Raw genomic sequence first — 19,536 nt, 5'->3', positions numbered from 1 at the left:
AAAATACGGGATCCCGTCCGCTCTCCCATAGTCAAGCTGGTAAGGGGCGGATTAGTAGTTGGGTCGGTGACGACCAGCGAATCCCCGCTGTTGTATGTAAATTCTCTTTTTGCCATTTATTTATCCTGTAATGGAACTCAAAATACCCACATCTCGGCTATAAGTGACCGTGCAGGTGGGTTGCATAAAATCCGGTACTGATTTGGTGGTTAATATAAATATTAGATCATTCTTAGTGTATATATGGCCTAAGAGTGAACTAATAATTTCGTCTGTACTGCTCTAAGTCCCTTTTTTTAGTGACCCGCCTGACGTGGTAATGCTTCTGGTGCGATCGAAGGCGAGAGGCTGGCTACACTGGAACATTCGCATGCGGACTAATTTTTGTTTGGTCCACTCGTAACTTTCAGTAAAGTGTCTCGAATCGTCGCCGTAAATGAGCGAATACAAAGACAGGAAAACTCTCAGAAGGAATGGCGCCGAATGATTATGCTCATGTTACCTTCTTTTTCCTTCCATGTTACCTGGCATTGGGAGACCGAATGTCCCGACAACGGACACGCAACAAGCCAGCTGTTGTATCGTTGTTCTTTAGCCATACCCACGCAAAGTCAGTACCGCAAAAGGCTTTCAGTCACGCTCAAGCAGGGTTGTCGCACAAATTCGCATGTTTATCATAAACAAGCTTTTTAGCGTCACTAATCTACTGTCCAGCCATCCAATGAACAGGTAAGTGATTGAGCAAAATGGCAGGTATGAAAAGACAGCATACATCATCATTCTACGACATTGCGCTTCATTTATTGACTAATAATAACACAATGGCGATCAATTTACGATCCAACATTCACCGCATTTGTCTCGTTGCTGTATGAGGCATTTATCTCATTCGACATGGCCATCAAAGCGCGAAATTGGAACCTGCGACGATGCTGTTCCAGACCTGATCTTCTGTCCTTTTGTAACGCACTGATTGTAGCAGACAAGTATCGCTGCCAGCTTACCACTAAGCCCAGAGACTGTGGTGGTACCAGATGCAGGGTCTTTTGTGCGGAGATCCCTGTCGATCATCGTATCCAGTATCATCACCAAATCAGTTTGGGCGGCTTTTAAATGACCATGTCAGACACGATCCCACATTTCCGGCGGCCTCTTGTCTCGTCGGTTGTTTACCGCCAGTCCAAGGGATGACTATCACGATAGAATGGTGAATTATTACAGTGTTTGTTGGTCTTGCGCCAACATGTGCTACGCTGCATCTTATGAGTGGCACTGGTCCATAGTGTCATTGGTAAAAATAAAGAATAGTAATGCTCGCTGTGTGTGAATGTACTGTGATGTGATACATTCAGTTGTTGAGGGAAGAGGAAACCTACAGTATAAGAAACGTGAACCGATTAAACTCCTCGCCAAATCGCATAAAAATACAAAAATAATTTAATGATGACAAACAAACTATAGAACTCGTAACTCGTGATCTTGTCGTCAAGTGAAAGTCCTCCTTGGGCTCTCTTAAATAAATGCCGGCGATGGTTTCTTCACCGTCGAAGTTGTAAGATTGACACGGCTTCAAACATGTCAGTCACAGTTGGGCTGTGGCGGACAATAAACTCACCAGAGAGGACAAGTGCGAGATCGATTCGTTAACCACGGATCTATACACTGAGGATGATACAAGTGTCTGCAAGGCAACATCCTAAGCTTCACGCCCTCGATAAAGTCTTCGGTGCATATCGAGCAGGCTGTTGACGTAGAGTCGCCCGGTTGTACCCCGGCGCCATCACTCCTGGGCGATTCGCGGCATATATTCTGGATAGTGAAGTACTTTCGTAGAGGTAGTAACTGAGCACCATGCTTCCGAGGTTTCGTCTGATCGAATGGCGGTAGGTACACGCGCGCTGGTGCGGCTATCTGCTGGGAGTGTAGTCTGGAATCGAACCTGATGATGGGCATGCTTTCCACAGTATCTTTCCCCAAGCCTGAACTAACATTGTATCTCGGGAGTTGCGCTTCTATCGACCGACGAATCGCCTGTCCGCGGATGTTTCTATGGACGATGCATATAGCGGCGATGATGACGATGATGACAACGCAAAGGATGGCCGCCCATACCGTTGTTTTCTGATTGTCATTATTCGTATGTTCGATCGTGTCGGAGTCTTCTGATTGAGCCATGGATATTATAATGGTGCAGAACTAAAAATGTCAAAGATGGTAGATGTGGGAGGACAAGTCGCAATGGCATGTGTCAGACCTTCACTCCAAGCGGGAACAAGACTCCTCCCTTGCATTTATGACATGGCGTCTTTTCTGTTTTAAGAAATGCCGTTAATTCGCGCTCATGGAAATGTTCGAAAAGGTCTAGAAGCACATGCTTGCTTTCATCAGCTCAATTTCGTCATAGAATGATCGTCATGGGTTTAGTCGGTGAGATTTATAACTGTTACGTACAGTGAAAAACAGAGGGCTTAGGGGGCCGGGCGCACTAAAAACTGGGTGATCAGGTGCTGAATGTCTAACCTGGTAGGGATGTTACAGCGCTCAGACTGGCTGGGATACGAACCTTGTCACCACGACTACATCTGACGGCACTTTTACTACAGCTGTCTTGGAAACATAATTAGATACATGTCACGGTGGCAAGGAAAACAATTATTTAGGCAGAGCAATAGTGTTGATTCTCTACCTGTGTGATCTCCAGCGCGCAGCAACAAACACAGCATCGAAATTGCATCAAAACTCCGAACAGAATGCGTATAAACCCATATCAGCTGATCATTCACGTCGTCTTCCTCCCGCTGGATCTCGACGTATCAGGTTGTTGTGAACGTATGGCCTGAGAGAAACCTCATGACTCGACTGCGACACGAGCGCAGGAATCTAGACTGGTCGTCGTTGCAGTTCCATCCTTCTCAGGCAAATACAAGTCGGGGTTTTGCTTGATCGTGTACGCTTTCGGGGTGAGGCAGTCGGTGCTCATTCGATAACCTCTGCATCAGGGTCAGTAGAGTACCCAAAAACTGATAAGAATATGGCGTTAGGCAAGTGAAATGGTGCGAGACGTTTGGGCTTACAATGGATTGCGAATGGAAAGGACACCGGTAGAGTTGGTACAAAGAGGGTGACCGGCAGTCTCTCTTTGAAGCAATCTACCAACGTTCTACAAAGAAATGCAACTTACCCTTTCTGCAGGCTCTATATGTATAGAACCCAAACATGGCGAGGCCAATCGCAATCCCAAATGCGCTCATAACCCAGATCTGGCTATTCTTGGCATTGGGAATACTTGTGATGTCGAGTGCCATGTTGGGCTATTTGTCGAAAGTGTGACGGGTGATGGTAGTGGTAGGAAATTTGATAAGAAATTTGTTTAGTGGTGAAAGAAGGAAAGGATTCTAAGTCGGGTCGGTTATGACATCTTATACAGCTGTCCGTCAGGAAAATCTAAGCCATTAAAATTTCTATAAAGTTATTGAGTAGAGAGTTGAGATAAACTTCACTTTAAGATCATAGGGTTTCGTGACTTGCGCAGTATCCGACTTCTCTGACCTACCAGGTCAAGACTTTCTCAAGTTGTGATAACATATTTTCTCGACTTTCTGCTTCTTCCCACATTCTTGGGGTGGCAATAGATGTAAGTATGGCACTTCGCAATCATTTGGGCCAATGCAATACGAAAGTTTTTCGGCTCAACAATTCTGTGGACACCAGCCTCTGGGTTCTTAAAGTCAACATGTTTTTTGTGAGTTGGCATCGGACTTTGTACACAAAGCAAAAACTAAAGATAAGGCTTCACCTCGGTACCTGTCCATAGCAACTCTGCCTTATAGGGCTGTCCAAGGCTGTAGAGTGTGACTGAAAATGAAGCTTCATCAATGTGAGAAACCTTATAGGTCACACGGCTATGCTTCAGAAAGTTTGTAGGTCCATTCGGACAGCGCATTTGCACAAGCAAGCCCTAGCCCACACTTTGTACCTCGCAGATAAGGGTTTCCCCTAAAGTGTCACGTTCGTTTCCAGAACATTCTCTCGTCAATCAGTGAGTATCAACCATGTCGTTACTGTACTGACAATACCAATTTGAATCATGTTGGGTCAAAGCCAGACAACTTGGATTATTATTATATATATACGTAAACTACGCAGCTTACTACTAATCACTACCTCCACTCATCATTGAGAGTACTGGTACTCCCACACTTGCTACCCGTAAGAGCTCGATTGTTGGGATCACTCAACCAAGTAACCTCGCCACTACTCGTCTTCTTGATATACTTGTACTCAAAGCTTGTATCAGAAGGAATCTTAACCTTTGTGCTCCACACACCCTCAGTACCCTCCGTAAGCGGAATGCCGTCTTCAGGTGACCAGTTGGAAAGTTCAGTCACGGAACCAACCACGTAAACTTTCTGACCAGACGTAACTTGCACGTTCTTGACAGTGAAGGTGACGGTCGTGTCACATGCTGGGGCAGCTTGGCATACGGCGGGGACTTTGTTGGCACTGCTCTCGCCCCAAGAGGGGGATACAATGCCGTCCCGACGTTCGGTGGCGCTGACAAATGAGGCGTAAGACCAGGTGAGATGGACAGCGGACTTGGGAGCTCCAGTGGACTTGTCAAATTGCTCAGCTAGTGAGCCATCCTTGGGAGTATATGTCTGCACAACTGCGACGAAACCATCGGCGTAAGCTTTGACTGCCTTGATGGTCTCCTTGTATGTCTTGCTATTCTTAGAATAAGTGCCCTTGGAAATTTTGGGGACAATATCCTTGAAGAAAGACAATGACATATCGTCAACAGTGATAGCTCCAACCTTGTTCCACTGGTAGACCGCGGCGTAGAGCTGTTCCGCAGCAGCAAGAGTGGCCAGGTACCAGGGGTTGCCATCATAGTACACGTCCTCACTATATCGACCGACAGCGGCAGCCTTTCCTTGGCCTCTGTTCTTGTTAACGCCATAAATGGACCTGAACGAATCGACGACTGCCTTGTGGTTCGCAAGAGCTCTGGGCGAGCAAGGCTGGAAGGTCGAGTCGGTGCATTTGGAGGTGGGATCGAAGGTGTGAATCGAGGAGAGGATGGAGTTGACGTCAAGGCCCTTGCGACCGTCCTTGACATTGATGTTGGAGTCAATGTATCCACCTGTCCAGAAACTCTGAAGGAAGCACAGAACACGAGGAGCGTTGGTGACACAGTCAGGGCAGGACTTTTCGAGTTTCTTAGCCAGCGCCGCACCCTCGACAAGAGCACGATGTGAAGCCGAAAGCGTAAAGAAAGAAGATCCATTGACCTCCTCCCAGAGATCGTAGCCAGTGCGATTCCAGAACTTGGTAGTATACACAAGATCCTTTTCGATGACTGGCCAGACCTTGTTCACAGCCTTGGATCGTTCGCCATGGGAAATGAGCCACTCTGCGTACAGCGTCAAAGCGGTAGCTCTGAGAGGTGGGCCGTCGCGCTGAGGTCGACCCCAAGATCCTGTGAAAGCAGTGAGATTCACGTGGAACTTTGGCTCGCCAAGACCGCCTGACTCTGGACTACCAGATGGATTTGTGGTTCCTTGCAGTTTAGCCTGTGCAGAGACATATTCGTCTATCTTTCGTTGGAGAGACTTGTCACCGTGAATGAATCTCTCCACAATGACCTTGTATGTCAAAGCTGAATCACGCGTCCAAGTGTACCAATCTATGATGATATTAGTGCATGAACAAGGACAAGGTGGGATGTTTTCTTACAATCAGGATCTTCTTTTGATGGGCTCGCGACAACAGCGCCAGGTGCTGCACCTTGTGCCCTTTTCCCATCAGCGCCAATGTTGGCAAGGACACCCTTGATAGAAACATCAGCTTGTTTATCGATAAAACGCTCTAGCGAATTGTCTTTGCTTGGTGATGCAACAACTTGGCCTTGCCACAGGGCACTGGCTGCCAGGCCATAGAGGATTTGGATAAGCATGCTAGTGATAGCAGTGATTGATATGCAGGATATTGATCTGTGATGAATGATCTGGCTGGCCAAGTCATCAAGAAGGACCTCTACTGGCTATATATCAAGACTCGGTCAACAATGACAACTTGAACAAAACAGGAGCTTCCGCCCTCATTGGCGCTATTATATAAATTACGCCGAGAACAGGCGCCAGTGTTTAACCAATTGAAACAAAAACCCCAGACATGGAATCTATCCTCCTTCTCTTTTCTGGGGTAAGTTCCCCAATCCCCCGCATACTTGGCCCTTTCCCGGGTTTAGTCTGGTCGATCGCATCGGTCCTTCTCGTGCAGTCTATTGAAGTTACGGCTGCGGCGTGATTGACGTTTTTCGGGCCTTTTGGACGTTAGTTGGCTGTTTTTCATCTCGAGATGCCTTTTTGTGAATAGTTGGGTTGTTCTTGGTTAGGTGGATGATCTGACGATGGGCATCACATGGTGATTTGGATGCCGCGGTTCCAGGGCGTATCAGCCTAGCCATATTGGGGAAACAGCTACAGCTCAGCTTTGCTGCAGGTAGCTGGGACGGGACAGACCAGAAACAGCTGCAATCTCAATGTCAAGACTATGACAACGGGATATTCAACGACAACAACAGTTACCAGATGCCTCACCGGCACCACTACAGGTATTTCTCAGACAAGCTCTCCTTTAGAACAAATTACACTGATGACAACTCGTACTTTTTAGGTTGGTAGTTTTAACAATAGCGTCTGCATCTACCTCTAGCTGTTAGCAAATTAAAGTTTTGTATATAGGACTTAAGATGACGACAATCTTTAACAATCACAGATTACGTAAGGCGTGGTGGCGGAGTGGTCTAACGCGATAGACTAGAAATCTATTCTCTTCGGAGGCGTCTGTTCGAATCAGGCCCACGTCGTATTCTTCTTTTTGTGTTTATCGTCGCTGGAGATAACGATGTTTCATTGTAATCTTTCCATATTTTTTTTCACTCGATTCATTATGCAGAAAGATGTAAAAGCTCAGGCAGACAGAAATAATCTTGCTGTATTAAATGATGGTTAATGTAACTGACAATATCATCAAGAGTCGTTTATGTCCATGTTATCTTGAAAGTTCACATCAGGAAGCAAGGTCTGATCGTCCACATGAAGTGTACTCAATTGCAATATCTATAAAATTTACAAACACACTGGAAATACGTTCCAAAATCCATTAAACAGTTCAATGCCAATATTCGCCGACCCATGAACCCAATACACGTTTGCACGCTCCGTTCTACCATGATGAATGCCATCGATATCGTCCTCTCACCCGAGAAGTTACCCTGTTACCCAGACCAACCAGAGACACCAGTAAAAACAATGCATAAAGTAAAAAGCTGCAAGCTCAAGGAAGTCTCATCATTCTAGTCTTCTTGACTTGAGGACCCTCGTCGCCCAGGTACCTGAACGTATACAAACTGCGGCTGTCAGTGAACTGTAAATCGTACGTGGTAGAAAAAATGCATACCTCCAATGCAGGTTGCCAAGAGCAATATTCCTGCATCCGTTGACAAACTTGATCACGTCTCGATCAACGCCCTCGCCCCAAAACGGAAGGTTTGCCATGGCAGTGTGCCATCTTCTGTAGCAGTCGTACAGCATCTCGCCGATCTCGTCGGCGGCTTCCTGGTCCGTCATACCCTGGTCCCTGAGGATAAACATAATGTTGCTGTCCTCGCCTTGGATGAGATCTTTGCGGTAAGAGCAAAGGTCGTTTTGCCTGCCGGACGTTAGCAAAAGTCTAAATCAGGCAATATCACGGAATGAGGCTTACAGAGTAACCAAATCGCATGTGATTCGTGAGATGGCTTCAAGAGAAGGATGGTCCATGACGTCTTGCGGCAAGTCAATTCCCTCGGCGAACCTGCAGTTACTGAGTCAGTTGACGTGTCCTCGTAATTAATTATGAAACATTCCCGGGTAGCAGCCAATGGGTGTAAATCTCATCAGCCAAGGCAAACCGCCGGGGTGAAGACAACCCTTGCCCTGGCATTGCCGGAAGGGCTTACCCGAAAGCAGAATGCTTCTAGACGTTTGCGGCCTCAAAGTATCCGTGAAGAGAATCACGACGGGGAAAGAAAGGGGATGGATGGAATGAAATGAACCTACTCCATAAGTCCGATGCAGGGATACGCCCCGACGCATCCGGCTCTCATATCCATGTATTCCTCAACGCTCAGTCTCGACGCGGTGTTCTGGACGCCAACCTGCTGCAAAACACCGATACAGTACATGGTGAGGTGCTTCTTCCATCGGTACTGTAGGGCGGGACTCGCTCGCTGTCTGAAACGGTTCCAGCATGATTGCAGGGTATGGCGCAGGGGGTTCTGGTCGGGGGATACGACGGGGTGGATGTTGTCGAGTGTAGCGAGAGTGTAAATCACCTCTTCGGCTGCCTTGATGGGATTGTTGGCGAAGGACCCTTCGTCAAAAGCTGTTGGTTGTTAGCGGATATTCTTGTCACCACTTTTTATGCATGCATGCATGGACGGACGGCGCGGCCCGGTGGTGGCTTGAGTTTATGGGGGCGTGTTTGTTGGTTTATAACAATAGTGGTCAAGGCTATAACTTACGGTCGTCGAATGCGAAAACCCATCCATTCCAGTCGTTCATTAGCTTGAGCGTTTCCAGATCGGCGTTGGGGGCACAGATGGCGCTCATGTAAGCAATATCGAGTCGGCTCCAGATGCTTGCAGTCTTGTCGTTCATTCGCAGCGCACTGTACGACATTCTGTCAGCTATCATATGGGACCAATGCACGGTTATCTTACTCCTTTAGCCAAGCATCTGACAAGGCTTTTGATGTTTTGTACATGGGGTTGACATCCGGTTCGACAGCCATGATGGACGAAAACAAAGCCTCGGGCAACCTGATCCATCGGCCATCAGGCAGCTCAGGAATATCAACATGGTCTGAGCAGATGCTGGATGGGCTGATGGGGCCACCTGCGCAGCTGGGTGGCGGTGTGATGATGGAAGGGACCATGATGATGTCGTCAAACTGTGGAGTGTATTGGTCTGCAGACAAAGATGGTTGTTGGTCAAGAGAGTTGATCTGATTGAACGATGAGAATGAGCAACTTCACGAGGGAACACGACATGCTTATAGGATTTCGGAGATCGGAGAGACGTACGGATACCATTGCCACGGAACTGGAAACTGGAACGACCGGGTTCTCGACAGCAAGGGGGGAGTTTCTCGTTCGTGAGGCTATTTAGTCGTCTTTGCTTTTTTGCACGTCCTCTTACGAGCCAGACGAGCGGTGATAGCGAACACAAGACCAGACTTTTGACTAATAGCTCGGTAGACAAGGACATCGTCGCTTCATGGCCCTGGGTCGAGACAAATGACGTCCGCGCGGGCGGATATAGAGGAGAGGACTAAGCTAGCCTGTGCGGCAAACAGCCCAATAATCTATCTTTAACAAAACTTAAACTGGGACAGTATTGTGAGGGCAGATACAGGATAGGATGGTTTGCTACTATCACAATCACAACTCGGTGTGAATAGGTATGAAGAGCAGCATATTCCCTCATGTTAGATCACAGACGCTATCCCGTAGAATTGCACCATCCCGTGGCCTCAGAGATGGCCTCCCGCAGTACGGCCCGAGAATCAAAGGGTGTTGGGCTCGGTGAGGTGAGTGACGAGAGAATGTTGCCCAAGAGAAGATAATTGGTTGACTTTGGATGGACCGGCCCCGTAGGGGTCAGTTGCCAAGGATATACGTGCATACAGTGCTAAACTGCCAGACTACCATGATTAGTTTCCCTTGCTGTCCCAGGGGAAAAGCTAGAATTCCCATGTTCTAGTTTAGTTGAGGCGATGCATTCCACGAAACCTTTTTCCTCCCATCAGAAACCTGCAAACGGGTGCAAGAAAGAAGAGAAACGAGCCTAATTTAGCTCTGTTCTCGCTTTTTTTTCGGGTACCAAGACCAGACCAGACCTGACCTGATCCATGATCCATGCAACCCATGCGGGCTGTAAACAACGTTCGCTTCTGGTTTGCAAAGACTGGGGACACAATCCCTTTTAGCTCCACGCTATCCAAGAACAAAGTGGAGGACCCTGACAAGGAACAGGGGCCATGATGAAGAAAAAGAAGAAAAGAAGGTCAGGGAAAAAACAGCAGCATGCCAGCAAAAGTCACTGCACCCCGAGTTTAATAACTGTACCGTACCACTAGCTAGTAGTCTACTTAGTACTTGACTGCTGAAATCCCCCCTTTGGTGCACTTGTCTCTTTTCTCGCACTAACATCGCTCACTACCGAGAGACATAAGAACTCTACGTACACGAAACCACCACCCCCCCGAAACTGCGAAACGACAAGTAATACGAGGCGAGGCGAGGCGAGGCGAGACAAGACAAGACGCAAATCGGGTTATACAAGATCCCCGATCAGACATCCATACAAAAGCAAACATGCCAACAGAGAACGGTCGACCGAGAATACAGTATTCCAAGCTAAATTCGTCGCGTGACGAGGTGCGCTTCCTGGAAATCGAGCCAGCGAATAGCATCAGCGAACAGGTCGTCTGTCGCCTTGTCACACTGCCTCTTAGCCGCGATGTCGAATTCATCGCCATATCATCGCTGCTAGGCGACCCCACAGACCAAGAGAGGATCAACCTCAATCGCATGGCAATCCCCGTCCCGGTCAACATCTCCCTCGCCCTCAAGCACGTACGCGCCGTCTTTTACCCTGCAGTCGCAAAGTCCAGCCAAGAGAACCTGGGCGGCCAGAGGGAGAGGGAGAGGCGATCGCCGTCATGGTTGAGGAGCCTGCTCAGACATTTCGGAGGGAGGGAAGCCCAGGATCGTCCCAAATTGAGGGTCTGGATTGACTGCCTCTGCGTCAACCCGATGGACTCGAGGGAGAACGCAAAGAGCAGAGTCATCATGTACCACGTGTACCAGCGTGCGCAGATGGTGGTTGGATGGCTTGGCCTCAAGAGCCCGCAGACCGACGAGGGCGTGCAGCTGATCCAGGCCTTTGACAACGCCATGCCCGCGACGTGGCAAGAACCTGGTGATAAGGAACTCCACCCAGAGAATTACTCACCTGAACACGAGTGGGCGATCCCCATCATCGACCTCTTTGACCCTCAAGCAGCAGGTGGACTCGGCTGTGCAGACTTTCTGGGTCGTGACTTTTTCCAACGTCGCTGGATCCTTGAAGAAATGGCCATGGCGCGCGTGCCAACATTCCTGATTGGCGATGCCATCGTCTCATGGAACCAATTACTACGCATGAACCTCGCTATGGAGGAGTTTAAGGATTACCCATCCAATGTCTGCCCGGCATCTACAAGGGCGGTTGTTCACGAATTCCCACTGGGTACAGTGCACGCGCTACTGGACGAGTTTGAGAAGAGGAAGCATATGGCCAAGATGGAGTCTCTAAACAGCAACTCGGTGACAGGGAGTGTCACGAGTGCAGATTCAACGAATTACCAGGATTCCAATCCTAAGTGATGATCGATGACGACAAGTGGGAAAAAAAAGGAAGGGAGGGGAAAGGGAAAAATAAAAACTTTTTTTTTATCGGGAGGGCTGGGACGAGGTTATGTTTACGTTGTTCTTGTTTGTTTCACCGACATGTCTTGGGTGCCTGAGCTAGGTGTTTGTTTCCTCTTTTCTCATTGAAGAATACCCAATCTTTTTATTTATTATGTATACCAATTCAAGTTCTTTTTTAAGTTTCATGTTAAAAAGATGATCATACATGATGCATATAGCGGTCAGTCTGTGCGTTGCATGGTAGATCACCGTCGCAGGCTCGTGTGTTACCCATATTACTCTGTACTATGTATACGGCCGTAGTTACTCGGTCTCGGTAGATGAGTCTTCAAGTACCGCCTCACGTGTGTTTATTTACGTGTGAGTGTGCGTGTCCGTGTGCGTGTGTGTGTGTGTGCGCGCTCGCTCATTGCAGCCTCAGTGCTCGGCGAGCCCGAGCGTATGGTTCTGTCCATGTGGTCGTTTGTGAAACCAACAAGTCCCGAACCTACGGCATGGCGATCTTAATTGATCGATCAATAATGACCAGTACTGTATGTACTGTAACGGCACTACCCCCCCCCACGCGAAAAGGATGGATGGATGAAGCCTAGCTGGATTTCTTCTAGAAGGCCTCGCTCGTTAAATTTTCCCAAGCCTCAACTTACCGCCAGGATTGTAACGGGCGCTAGTGCATTCGGGGCTACCATATCCGACAACTAACCAACCTTGAACCCTGGGAACACAGACGGTTCAGACGGCATGCCAGCGTGGTATTCTTTTCTCTCTCTCCACTATCAACCAGTCTTTACGAAAAGGAGTGTATGCTGACAGCCAAGGATCAGGGTGAATGGAAATGTCCTTGGCGTTGTACCGTTCAACTGGGTAACCGTTTATTGCTTTTCTGGCACCGTCGTGAACCAACACAGTCCCCCCACAACTCGGCTCCAGCTCGCTCAAAGGAGGCGAGAACAAGAGATGACAGTGTGGGGATTGTGAAACATGCTCGCTGTCTAATCAAACTGTGTTATGACACGTCGTCGCTCAAAGGGGCAACCCGCCAAAGTCAGTCACTGTGCTACTGAGCTCAAGAGCAGGGGGTCAATGCTGAGGCCTCAGTTCACTTTAGCGCGCGCCATGGCGTTGGCAGAGGCTCGAGAGCGCTAATTGACTCGTAACAAGAGACAAGAAAGTCTCCTCACTTGTCCGGCAGTGCTTCTGCATCTAGACGCAGCGTAGCCCGTAACTTACGGTGTCCAACCCTGCTTATCACGCTCTGACCGAGCACGATATCACTGTAGCATCACTAGCAAATGCCATGATATGACCTGCACTTTATTAAACCTTCGGCACAAGACCCCATAATTGAATAGCGGTGGGCAAGCGTCAGGTAGTCTTTAGTAACCTATTCGTCCACCAGTGTCTGATCACGAGACGTGACAGAAAAGCAGGGTGACGTATTGATCTTCACTAGTCACACATCGCTCAGGCTTTTGTAAGAATTGCTTTTTCCTTTTTACTTGCAACATGTCGCTTCGGTCAGTGAGAACTGGATTCGGTGGCTTTTCTCCGGTCTCAGGTTACTCGTATGGATTGCGATATCGGCCGGTACCAGTATCCGACAGGATGGCTACCATACCGAGTTTCGGGCACAATGTGAGCGATCAGGTGTGAGATCTATATTTCCGACGCAGAAAAAGCAATACAGATTCCTCATTTCCACTGATATGTCATATCTACCCAACTTTCAATTTCCACCGTTTCTTAGCCTCGAACTACTAGATCCATTGTTTCAGTCAAGGCTGCATCATAGACAGGTCATGTTGGCAGTTACCCGGTCTTGTCTAGCTAGTTGTCTCTTTTACCTACGCTCCACTCGGACACACGTTGGGCAGTGGTATTTCCGAGATGTCCTCGTGTTATTCCCTGGCATCATCTGTAGGGTAAGAATACGAAGGTATCTTTGCGTTCTGAAAGTGGGAGGTCGAGATTGGATCAGCGAGACAGATATGATGCTTTGATGGAAATAATTTTACTCCTTGGTCATTAGCTTGGACAATTTTGCAAGATCGATAGATAGTCAAAACTGCCAGAGTGGTGGAAAAGAGAAATGCTTTGACATGGAATTCGCTTGTCGAGTTCGCTTTTCCACATCACAAAAACTCGGATCGTATGGTAGATCAAGAAAAGAGAAAAAGACGCCTCCCCGAAGAAAAACTCCACAGCTCTACTTTAAACATAGACACAGAAGTTTTCCATCTGGATATAGTCCATAGAGTGCTATGAGTTATGTTATGTGAGTATTATTTATATTGAATTAATTACCTGGTGTTGATCTTTGTGTGGTTTGCATAAAAACCGGTACTGATTTAGTGCTAACATAAATATTAGATCACTCTTAGTGTATATATGGCCTAGGAGTGGACTAATGTTTTCCTCTGCTCTACTTCAAGTCCCTATTTTTTAGTAACCCGCCTGGCAGCTAGGTCTTGACGTTTAAAAACTTAGCAGAACACTCTGACTATTGCTGTTATTACAAGAAAAGAAGAGAGAGAAAAAAAAGAAGAAGAAAAACCAGTGAAACTTGCATGCACATCATTTCTGCCTCAAGTACGAAGAGTTCAATTTTACCTCATATGCCCTTCAAATGACTTGCGTCAAACGGATGTGGTTCTTGAAACATATCCGGTCCATGTCTCGAAAGATTGTGCCTCCCATTCGGCTTAAAGACGAACAATTTGCAAGTCAGATCCTCCTTGCCCGCCGCAACACAAGCATCGATGATTCTTCAGGATGTCTTCGGTCTACGTTGGCCAGCAGTTCGATGCGATCTCAATGGTGCTAAAGCACATGCCTGATGAAATCTCAAGGATGGAGATGGCAAATACACTGCGGGAAATGGATCGACTGTAGCCACGCGTGACTGGTACTATCAAGTAAAACAACGACTTTTTCTTCTAGAGATGCCTTTACATTTTGGTCGGTTGCTCTTGTCATAACTGATTTACCAACATTGTGTAACCCAATGGGCCCTTGTGTGATGCCAGTACGCAATACATCTGGTCAGCCAGCCACAATTCAACAACCAAATTGTCATTCATGGTCGGTAGACACGCATTTCACCTATACAAGAAAGCCAGAGAATTGTGGTAACTTCTGCCGCTCTGCTAATCGACGGTACCGGGCCCTCAGCGCCTATGCTATTGCGATATAACCCAGATCGATGTCTCAACCCTCCACAGGAACGTTATTGTGATACAACCCTGCTTGTTGCTTGAGCTAAGCTACTGCTAACAGCACGTCAAACGTTCTCCAGTCTTGGGATACTAAATTGTCTTGGTGATTAAAGCATTGTAATACAGAAGCAATGTCTGACAAGAAACATAGTGGGCCATTAGGAATTTTATAATTCTTCTTTCTAATCGCTTAGGATGTGTCGCTGATTTATAAATCGTCAATTGAAGATATACAGTTCAATGTTCCCAATACCCTCTAGAAGACGTTCCCTTTAGTCTGTTTCATCTCCGACACCTTCAAGTTCCTGATAAGCGCAACCCAAACAAATGACAAAGCCATGATTGCTGTCCCAGCGGCTAGCATCCTTGTTTGAGCATAACCATACGCTTTCTGGATACCGATACGTTCGGGTGTTCCCTTGGCATAACTCAACTGAGTATCGAGATTGCCGTAAATAGATACAAGATCGTCAAGTGCACTGGCGGGCAAGTACTTGCGTAAGGCCTTCTCAAACGTGTTTGTCCAGATGGCTCCAGAAATGGTGAAGCCGATACTACCACCTGCTGTACCGGTTACATTCAACATAGCCAATGCTGCAGCAACATGTTGATGGTCGACGGCTGCCAGGACTGCGAGTTGCATGCAGATGGTGAAGACACTACCCCCAATTGAAATGAAGATCTGTGTCATAACAAGATAGCCAACATATCCCGTGGGGCTTCGGAAGTATATCATCAACCCTTGGGCAAAGATATAAAGCGGCACACCGATCCAGAGAAGCCATTTGAAGTAGCCAGTCTTCCGGATACTCCATCCGACGAGGAACAAAAGGAACCCAGACACCACGTTGAAGGTGTTGTTGACATAGCCAGCTTCAGATACTGAGAGATAGTTGACGACTTGGAGGAAAGACGTAAAGTAGTTGTTCCAGCAGTAATACGAAATCTGATAGGTGAGATCGAGTAGACATGCGCCTACTAGTGTTCGGTCGGTCAAGAAGTGGAATTTGAGGAAGGGAACTGGTGCGATGTAAACTTCGTTGATGGCGAATCCAACAAGAAGGACAAAACCGACGACAATCATAGCGATGATGTAACCTGTTGCCCAACCATTGGGGGCTGTCGCTGCGATGTTGAATGGAAGGAGGAACACGACCAAGCCGACCGCGAAGAGGAAGACACCGATGACTAGAGAGTGCGATATTAGTGAAGACGTTATTTGCCAAGCGTGGTGCACTTACCGTCAAACTCAACAAGGTAGTGCCAGACACTCTCTTTAAAAGTCCGGCCACTGGCCTCCCTCGGGAGAATATTCTTCTTCGCCTTGTGCAAGTTGACCTTGAGAAGAATATATAGAGGAGCACAAATGACTGGTGTCAGGAACGCAAAGGTACCGAAGCCCCACGGCCAGCCAATGTCGTTAAGCATTTCCTGGGAAGCGTACGATCCCGCGAATGCAGAGATCATGTATGGAGAGGACGTGAATGCGTAGGCTAGGGCTCGATTTTTGAGGTTGGTCGCGTCGGCGGTTATGACATCGATGCTGTAGATTAAACCTGTGAAACCGACTTTATAGAATACCTATCATTTCGGTTAGTGTTTCTGAGAGATTCAGCAAACAAATCTTTGCGTCATACATTGGCAGCACAATAGATGGGAAGGTTTGTGCTGGTGGCCATCAATATGAGACCCAACTCAGCAAAGGCAACCATGAGAAGGTATCCTTCTGCACGACCCCAAAGATCAAGAAGCTTCGCCAGAGGAATGAAAACGGCAGCTGTCATTGAACTCGCGACGACATCGATGACGTTGAGGAGAGAATGGGCACCCCATGAACTGGTGACATAGGGAACCAGGTTACCGACAGTCGAGCTCTGGAACGCGTTGAGCAAATAGACAAACCAGATGCAGATGAAGAGCGAGATGAGAGACTTCTTGGTCCATACGAGTGTGATGGCTTCCATGTTTCTCACACCTTCAGTGACATCCTCAGATGGTAGGCTGTCGTTAGCAACAGGGTTGGCACCATCTTCTGGTGATTTTCCGTTCTTTTCCTGGTCCGTGGTAGTTGTCATCTCAGTAGCGTCGACGTCAGAGGTCTTACTAGAGCCAACACGAGGCCGCAAACGATTGAAGATACCCATTGTGAAGTATACAGAATTAGGATGTCACCAAGGGCTGCAATGGCAGAAATGTCTAAGAAAGAGGGATAAACCAGGTTACACTGAGACCGGGACTCTGGCCCTCATAAAGCCCAGTACGTTTCCGACGTCGGTGGATGGCATCACAAAAAAACGCATCAGATAAGATCATGTCTGTCCGTTGGTCCCGATCATTATTGGGTCTTTTGCATTCAACTCGGCAGGATCGGCATTCAAAAGTGGAATCTCTAGCCAACAGGTTCCAATTATAAAGCCATTGTCGAACTAGGAGAGGTTCAGCGCACGGTAATACGGCACCGTTGGATCCACTGCGTACGTCAATAAGATTATCTAGGTTACTGGTTCAAGCAACCAACGTGACCGAAGGACAGTAAGATACGACAGCTAATCAATCTAATCTAATCTGATCCGACATGACCAAAACTGACCTGGAAAGAGGCCGGGATCAGTCTGTCATGAATGAACGTTCTTCTTTACGGACCGATTACATAGGTGGTTAGACTACACAGTGGAGAATGAAGAAACATAAGATTAATATGGACTATCTAACAAACAAGTACACGGCAATGAAAATCAATGGAATCATTCGAATCCCTTCTCTCGTCTATCTATGTAGAATTCGAGTTATCAGCACACGACCACGCGCCTGCACCTCCAGTCGCCTTGTAAGCTTTGATGATATCCAGAATCGATCCATAGGTTCCAGCAACCATCAGCACTGTACCAGCAGCAATTACAAAAATGCTCCAGCCACAAGCCAACAACCATCTAGGAGATGAGCTGCGCTTTTCCCAATTGTCATAAAACCACATGAATCCCATTGCATGGAATGACAAGAGACTACCCAAAAGAGCTCCGATTAAAGAGACAAGGGCATAAAAGATGGGAATTGCGCTTGCGATGATGTACGCGATGATTGTCACGCAGAACGTGCAGCCTAACCAAGTTGCCCAGTGGATCGCCGAGTTGGAGGTAAGGTGCTTGGTGTTCCTCAGGAAGCGCACAAGCATATACTTGGCAGGCAACTGCATCATGTTAGCCTGGAAAATGATTTGAAGGAGGTGCTTGTTCTTACATGTGAGACCAGGGTAATGCTGACGATGAGTCCTGGGATGGCTACGCCATAGCTCGCCTTCTTGATAACCACACCGGCGGACCCAAGGGCTGGAGACGACACATAAGAGCCGCAGAAGTAGTACATGACTATACCAACCGTGACATACAGGGCGGTGACAATCGACTGGCAGATAGCCACGGCTGTGTTGTACTGTTCCGGTTTGCGCATCTCCGCGACAATGGCAAAGAAGCCCGGGGTGCCGCCATAAGCGGAAACGTATGCGCAGACGGCTGATACAGCCTGCACAAAAGTCGGAGTTTTGAAGAGCTCGTAATCAGAAACCCAGGTACCTTCTTGAGGGGCTGCATCGGGTCTATCTTGTACTCCTGTGGCGATGGTAACCATCAGAACTGAGAGAGTCAATTAGTATATCATGGGAATGGAAGGAAGAGGCAAATTTACCCGCAATCACAATACTGACGACTCCGACCCATGCTAACCAACTCATCTTGCCCAACGTTCTGATGCTGGATAGTCCAAATCCTAGTATAGCGGCGATACCAATGAAAATTGCGGTACATGCCCCGTGTGAGGAAACTGCGTTGAGGGCGATGGACAAACTCAACATGCCAGCGCCAGAGACAAAAACCCAGTCTTGGATGGTCAGCAAGTTGTCTTATAATGGCAATTGTCAGTGAGAACCAGGAGACTTACTCAACCACATGATGAACCCGAAGAATTCTCCGCCAGCCCGACCAAACATCATGGCGCCTGCATCGTCAATAGCGTAGACATGTCTGTGACGAAGCTTGAAGACACCAATAACACAGTCAGACCAGGTCGTGATGAGACCGATGGCGATAAGACACAAGACACCTGGTATCAAACCGAGGGCGTCAAACGTTGCTGGGATGGACAACACACCGAGGCCAATTTGTGTCTTCATCATCAAACCAGCAGTACCGACCAATCCGACCTCCAGATACTGTTAGCTCGTCCAACTCGATGATGATTGGGGGGGTCGTACTCACGCTCCGGTAGTCAGGACCCTCGCTGGAGATCTCGCCGAAGACGGCATCATGGCTTGAGTCATCCTCATATCCGGCCTTGTTCCATTTTGGAGGCGTGTTTCCTAAATCATCTCGACTCTCAGTCGTTGGTTGCGTGTTTTGATCCATGGCTGTTAGTGGTTACAAAGGGTCGTGAGTTCTCGAGATGGAGGCGGCAACTCGTGTCATGATACGTTATCCCCTTTAAAAACTCTGCTATTCGTGACGTCCAAGCGGGTACTTTTATTTCTCTGTTCCAGCCATTGATAGTTCTTCGCTTACTTGCGGATGCATCCACCGCAACTATTTATAGTGGAATTTGCCATTGATAGTGCTCCACTTGAGTGACTCGAATAGCGGAGTGTTTCCGGTATCTCAACATCCGTTCGAAGAACTGACGATCCCCCATGAGTTACTCCGAGTTTACCTGACAACTCACATTAAATACCCCGGCAAATTATCCCCAGAAGCTTTCCTCTTAAGTAATATTTATGTTATGTGTTGCCTCAGTGTAGGATTACTTATCACAACG

General features: G+C 47.7%; 6 protein-coding genes across 6 annotated transcripts, besides 4 other annotated features; 1 reads left to right on the top strand and 5 right to left on the bottom strand.

Moving 5' to 3' along the window:
* Positions 1-98: a repeat region.
* Positions 99-833: 735 nt separating this feature from the next.
* On the bottom strand, positions 834-3,305 carry FPSE_05685 (uncharacterized protein; the record flags this gene model as incomplete). Its single annotated transcript, XM_009258803.1, has 7 exons — positions 834-943; positions 1,005-1,060; positions 1,616-2,196; positions 2,452-2,520; positions 2,564-2,607; positions 3,075-3,149; positions 3,182-3,305. The coding sequence occupies 7 exons, from the start codon at positions 3,303-3,305 to the stop codon at positions 834-836; spliced, it is 1,059 nt and encodes a 352-aa protein (XP_009257078.1).
* Positions 3,306-4,160: 855 nt separating this feature from the next.
* Positions 4,161-5,956, bottom strand: FPSE_05684 (uncharacterized protein; the record flags this gene model as incomplete). The annotated part of the gene is made up of 2 exons (XM_009258802.1): positions 4,161-5,686; positions 5,737-5,956. 2 exons carry the CDS (start codon positions 5,954-5,956, stop codon positions 4,161-4,163), a joined length of 1,746 nt encoding a protein of 581 aa, XP_009257077.1.
* Positions 5,957-7,341: 1,385 nt separating this feature from the next.
* On the bottom strand, positions 7,342-8,982 carry FPSE_05683 (uncharacterized protein; the record flags this gene model as incomplete). Its single annotated transcript, XM_009258801.1, has 6 exons — positions 7,342-7,414; positions 7,465-7,716; positions 7,771-7,860; positions 8,106-8,430; positions 8,570-8,715; positions 8,768-8,982. 6 exons carry the CDS (start codon positions 8,980-8,982, stop codon positions 7,342-7,344), a joined length of 1,101 nt encoding a protein of 366 aa, XP_009257076.1.
* A 1,354-nt stretch (positions 8,983-10,336) lies between these two features.
* Positions 10,337-10,373: a microsatellite.
* Positions 10,374-10,423: 50 nt separating this feature from the next.
* On the top strand, positions 10,424-11,476 carry FPSE_05682 (uncharacterized protein; the record flags this gene model as incomplete). Its single annotated transcript, XM_009258800.1, has 1 exon — positions 10,424-11,476. One exon carries the CDS (start codon positions 10,424-10,426, stop codon positions 11,474-11,476), a length of 1,053 nt encoding a protein of 350 aa, XP_009257075.1.
* A 403-nt stretch (positions 11,477-11,879) lies between these two features.
* Positions 11,880-11,918: a microsatellite.
* Positions 11,919-14,037: 2,119 nt separating this feature from the next.
* Positions 14,038-14,074: a repeat region.
* Positions 14,075-14,992: 918 nt separating this feature from the next.
* Positions 14,993-16,880, bottom strand: FPSE_05681 (uncharacterized protein; the record flags this gene model as incomplete). Its single annotated transcript, XM_009258799.1, has 3 exons — positions 14,993-15,924; positions 15,978-16,317; positions 16,374-16,880. The coding sequence occupies 3 exons, from the start codon at positions 16,878-16,880 to the stop codon at positions 14,993-14,995; spliced, it is 1,779 nt and encodes a 592-aa protein (XP_009257074.1).
* Positions 16,881-17,506: 626 nt separating this feature from the next.
* Positions 17,507-19,133, bottom strand: FPSE_05680 (uncharacterized protein; the record flags this gene model as incomplete). The annotated part of the gene is made up of 5 exons (XM_009258798.1): positions 17,507-17,923; positions 17,974-18,365; positions 18,418-18,609; positions 18,670-18,931; positions 18,987-19,133. The coding sequence occupies 5 exons, from the start codon at positions 19,131-19,133 to the stop codon at positions 17,507-17,509; spliced, it is 1,410 nt and encodes a 469-aa protein (XP_009257073.1).
* Positions 19,134-19,536: the final 403 nt, after the last annotated feature.

This window comes from Fusarium pseudograminearum, chromosome 3, assembly GCF_000303195.2.
Source record: "Fusarium pseudograminearum CS3096 chromosome 3, whole genome shotgun sequence".
Lineage (NCBI taxonomy): Eukaryota > Fungi > Ascomycota > Sordariomycetes > Hypocreales > Nectriaceae > Fusarium > Fusarium pseudograminearum.
The sequence above is the reverse complement of the archived record's forward strand: the minus strand, read 5'-3'. Positions and strand labels throughout refer to the sequence as shown.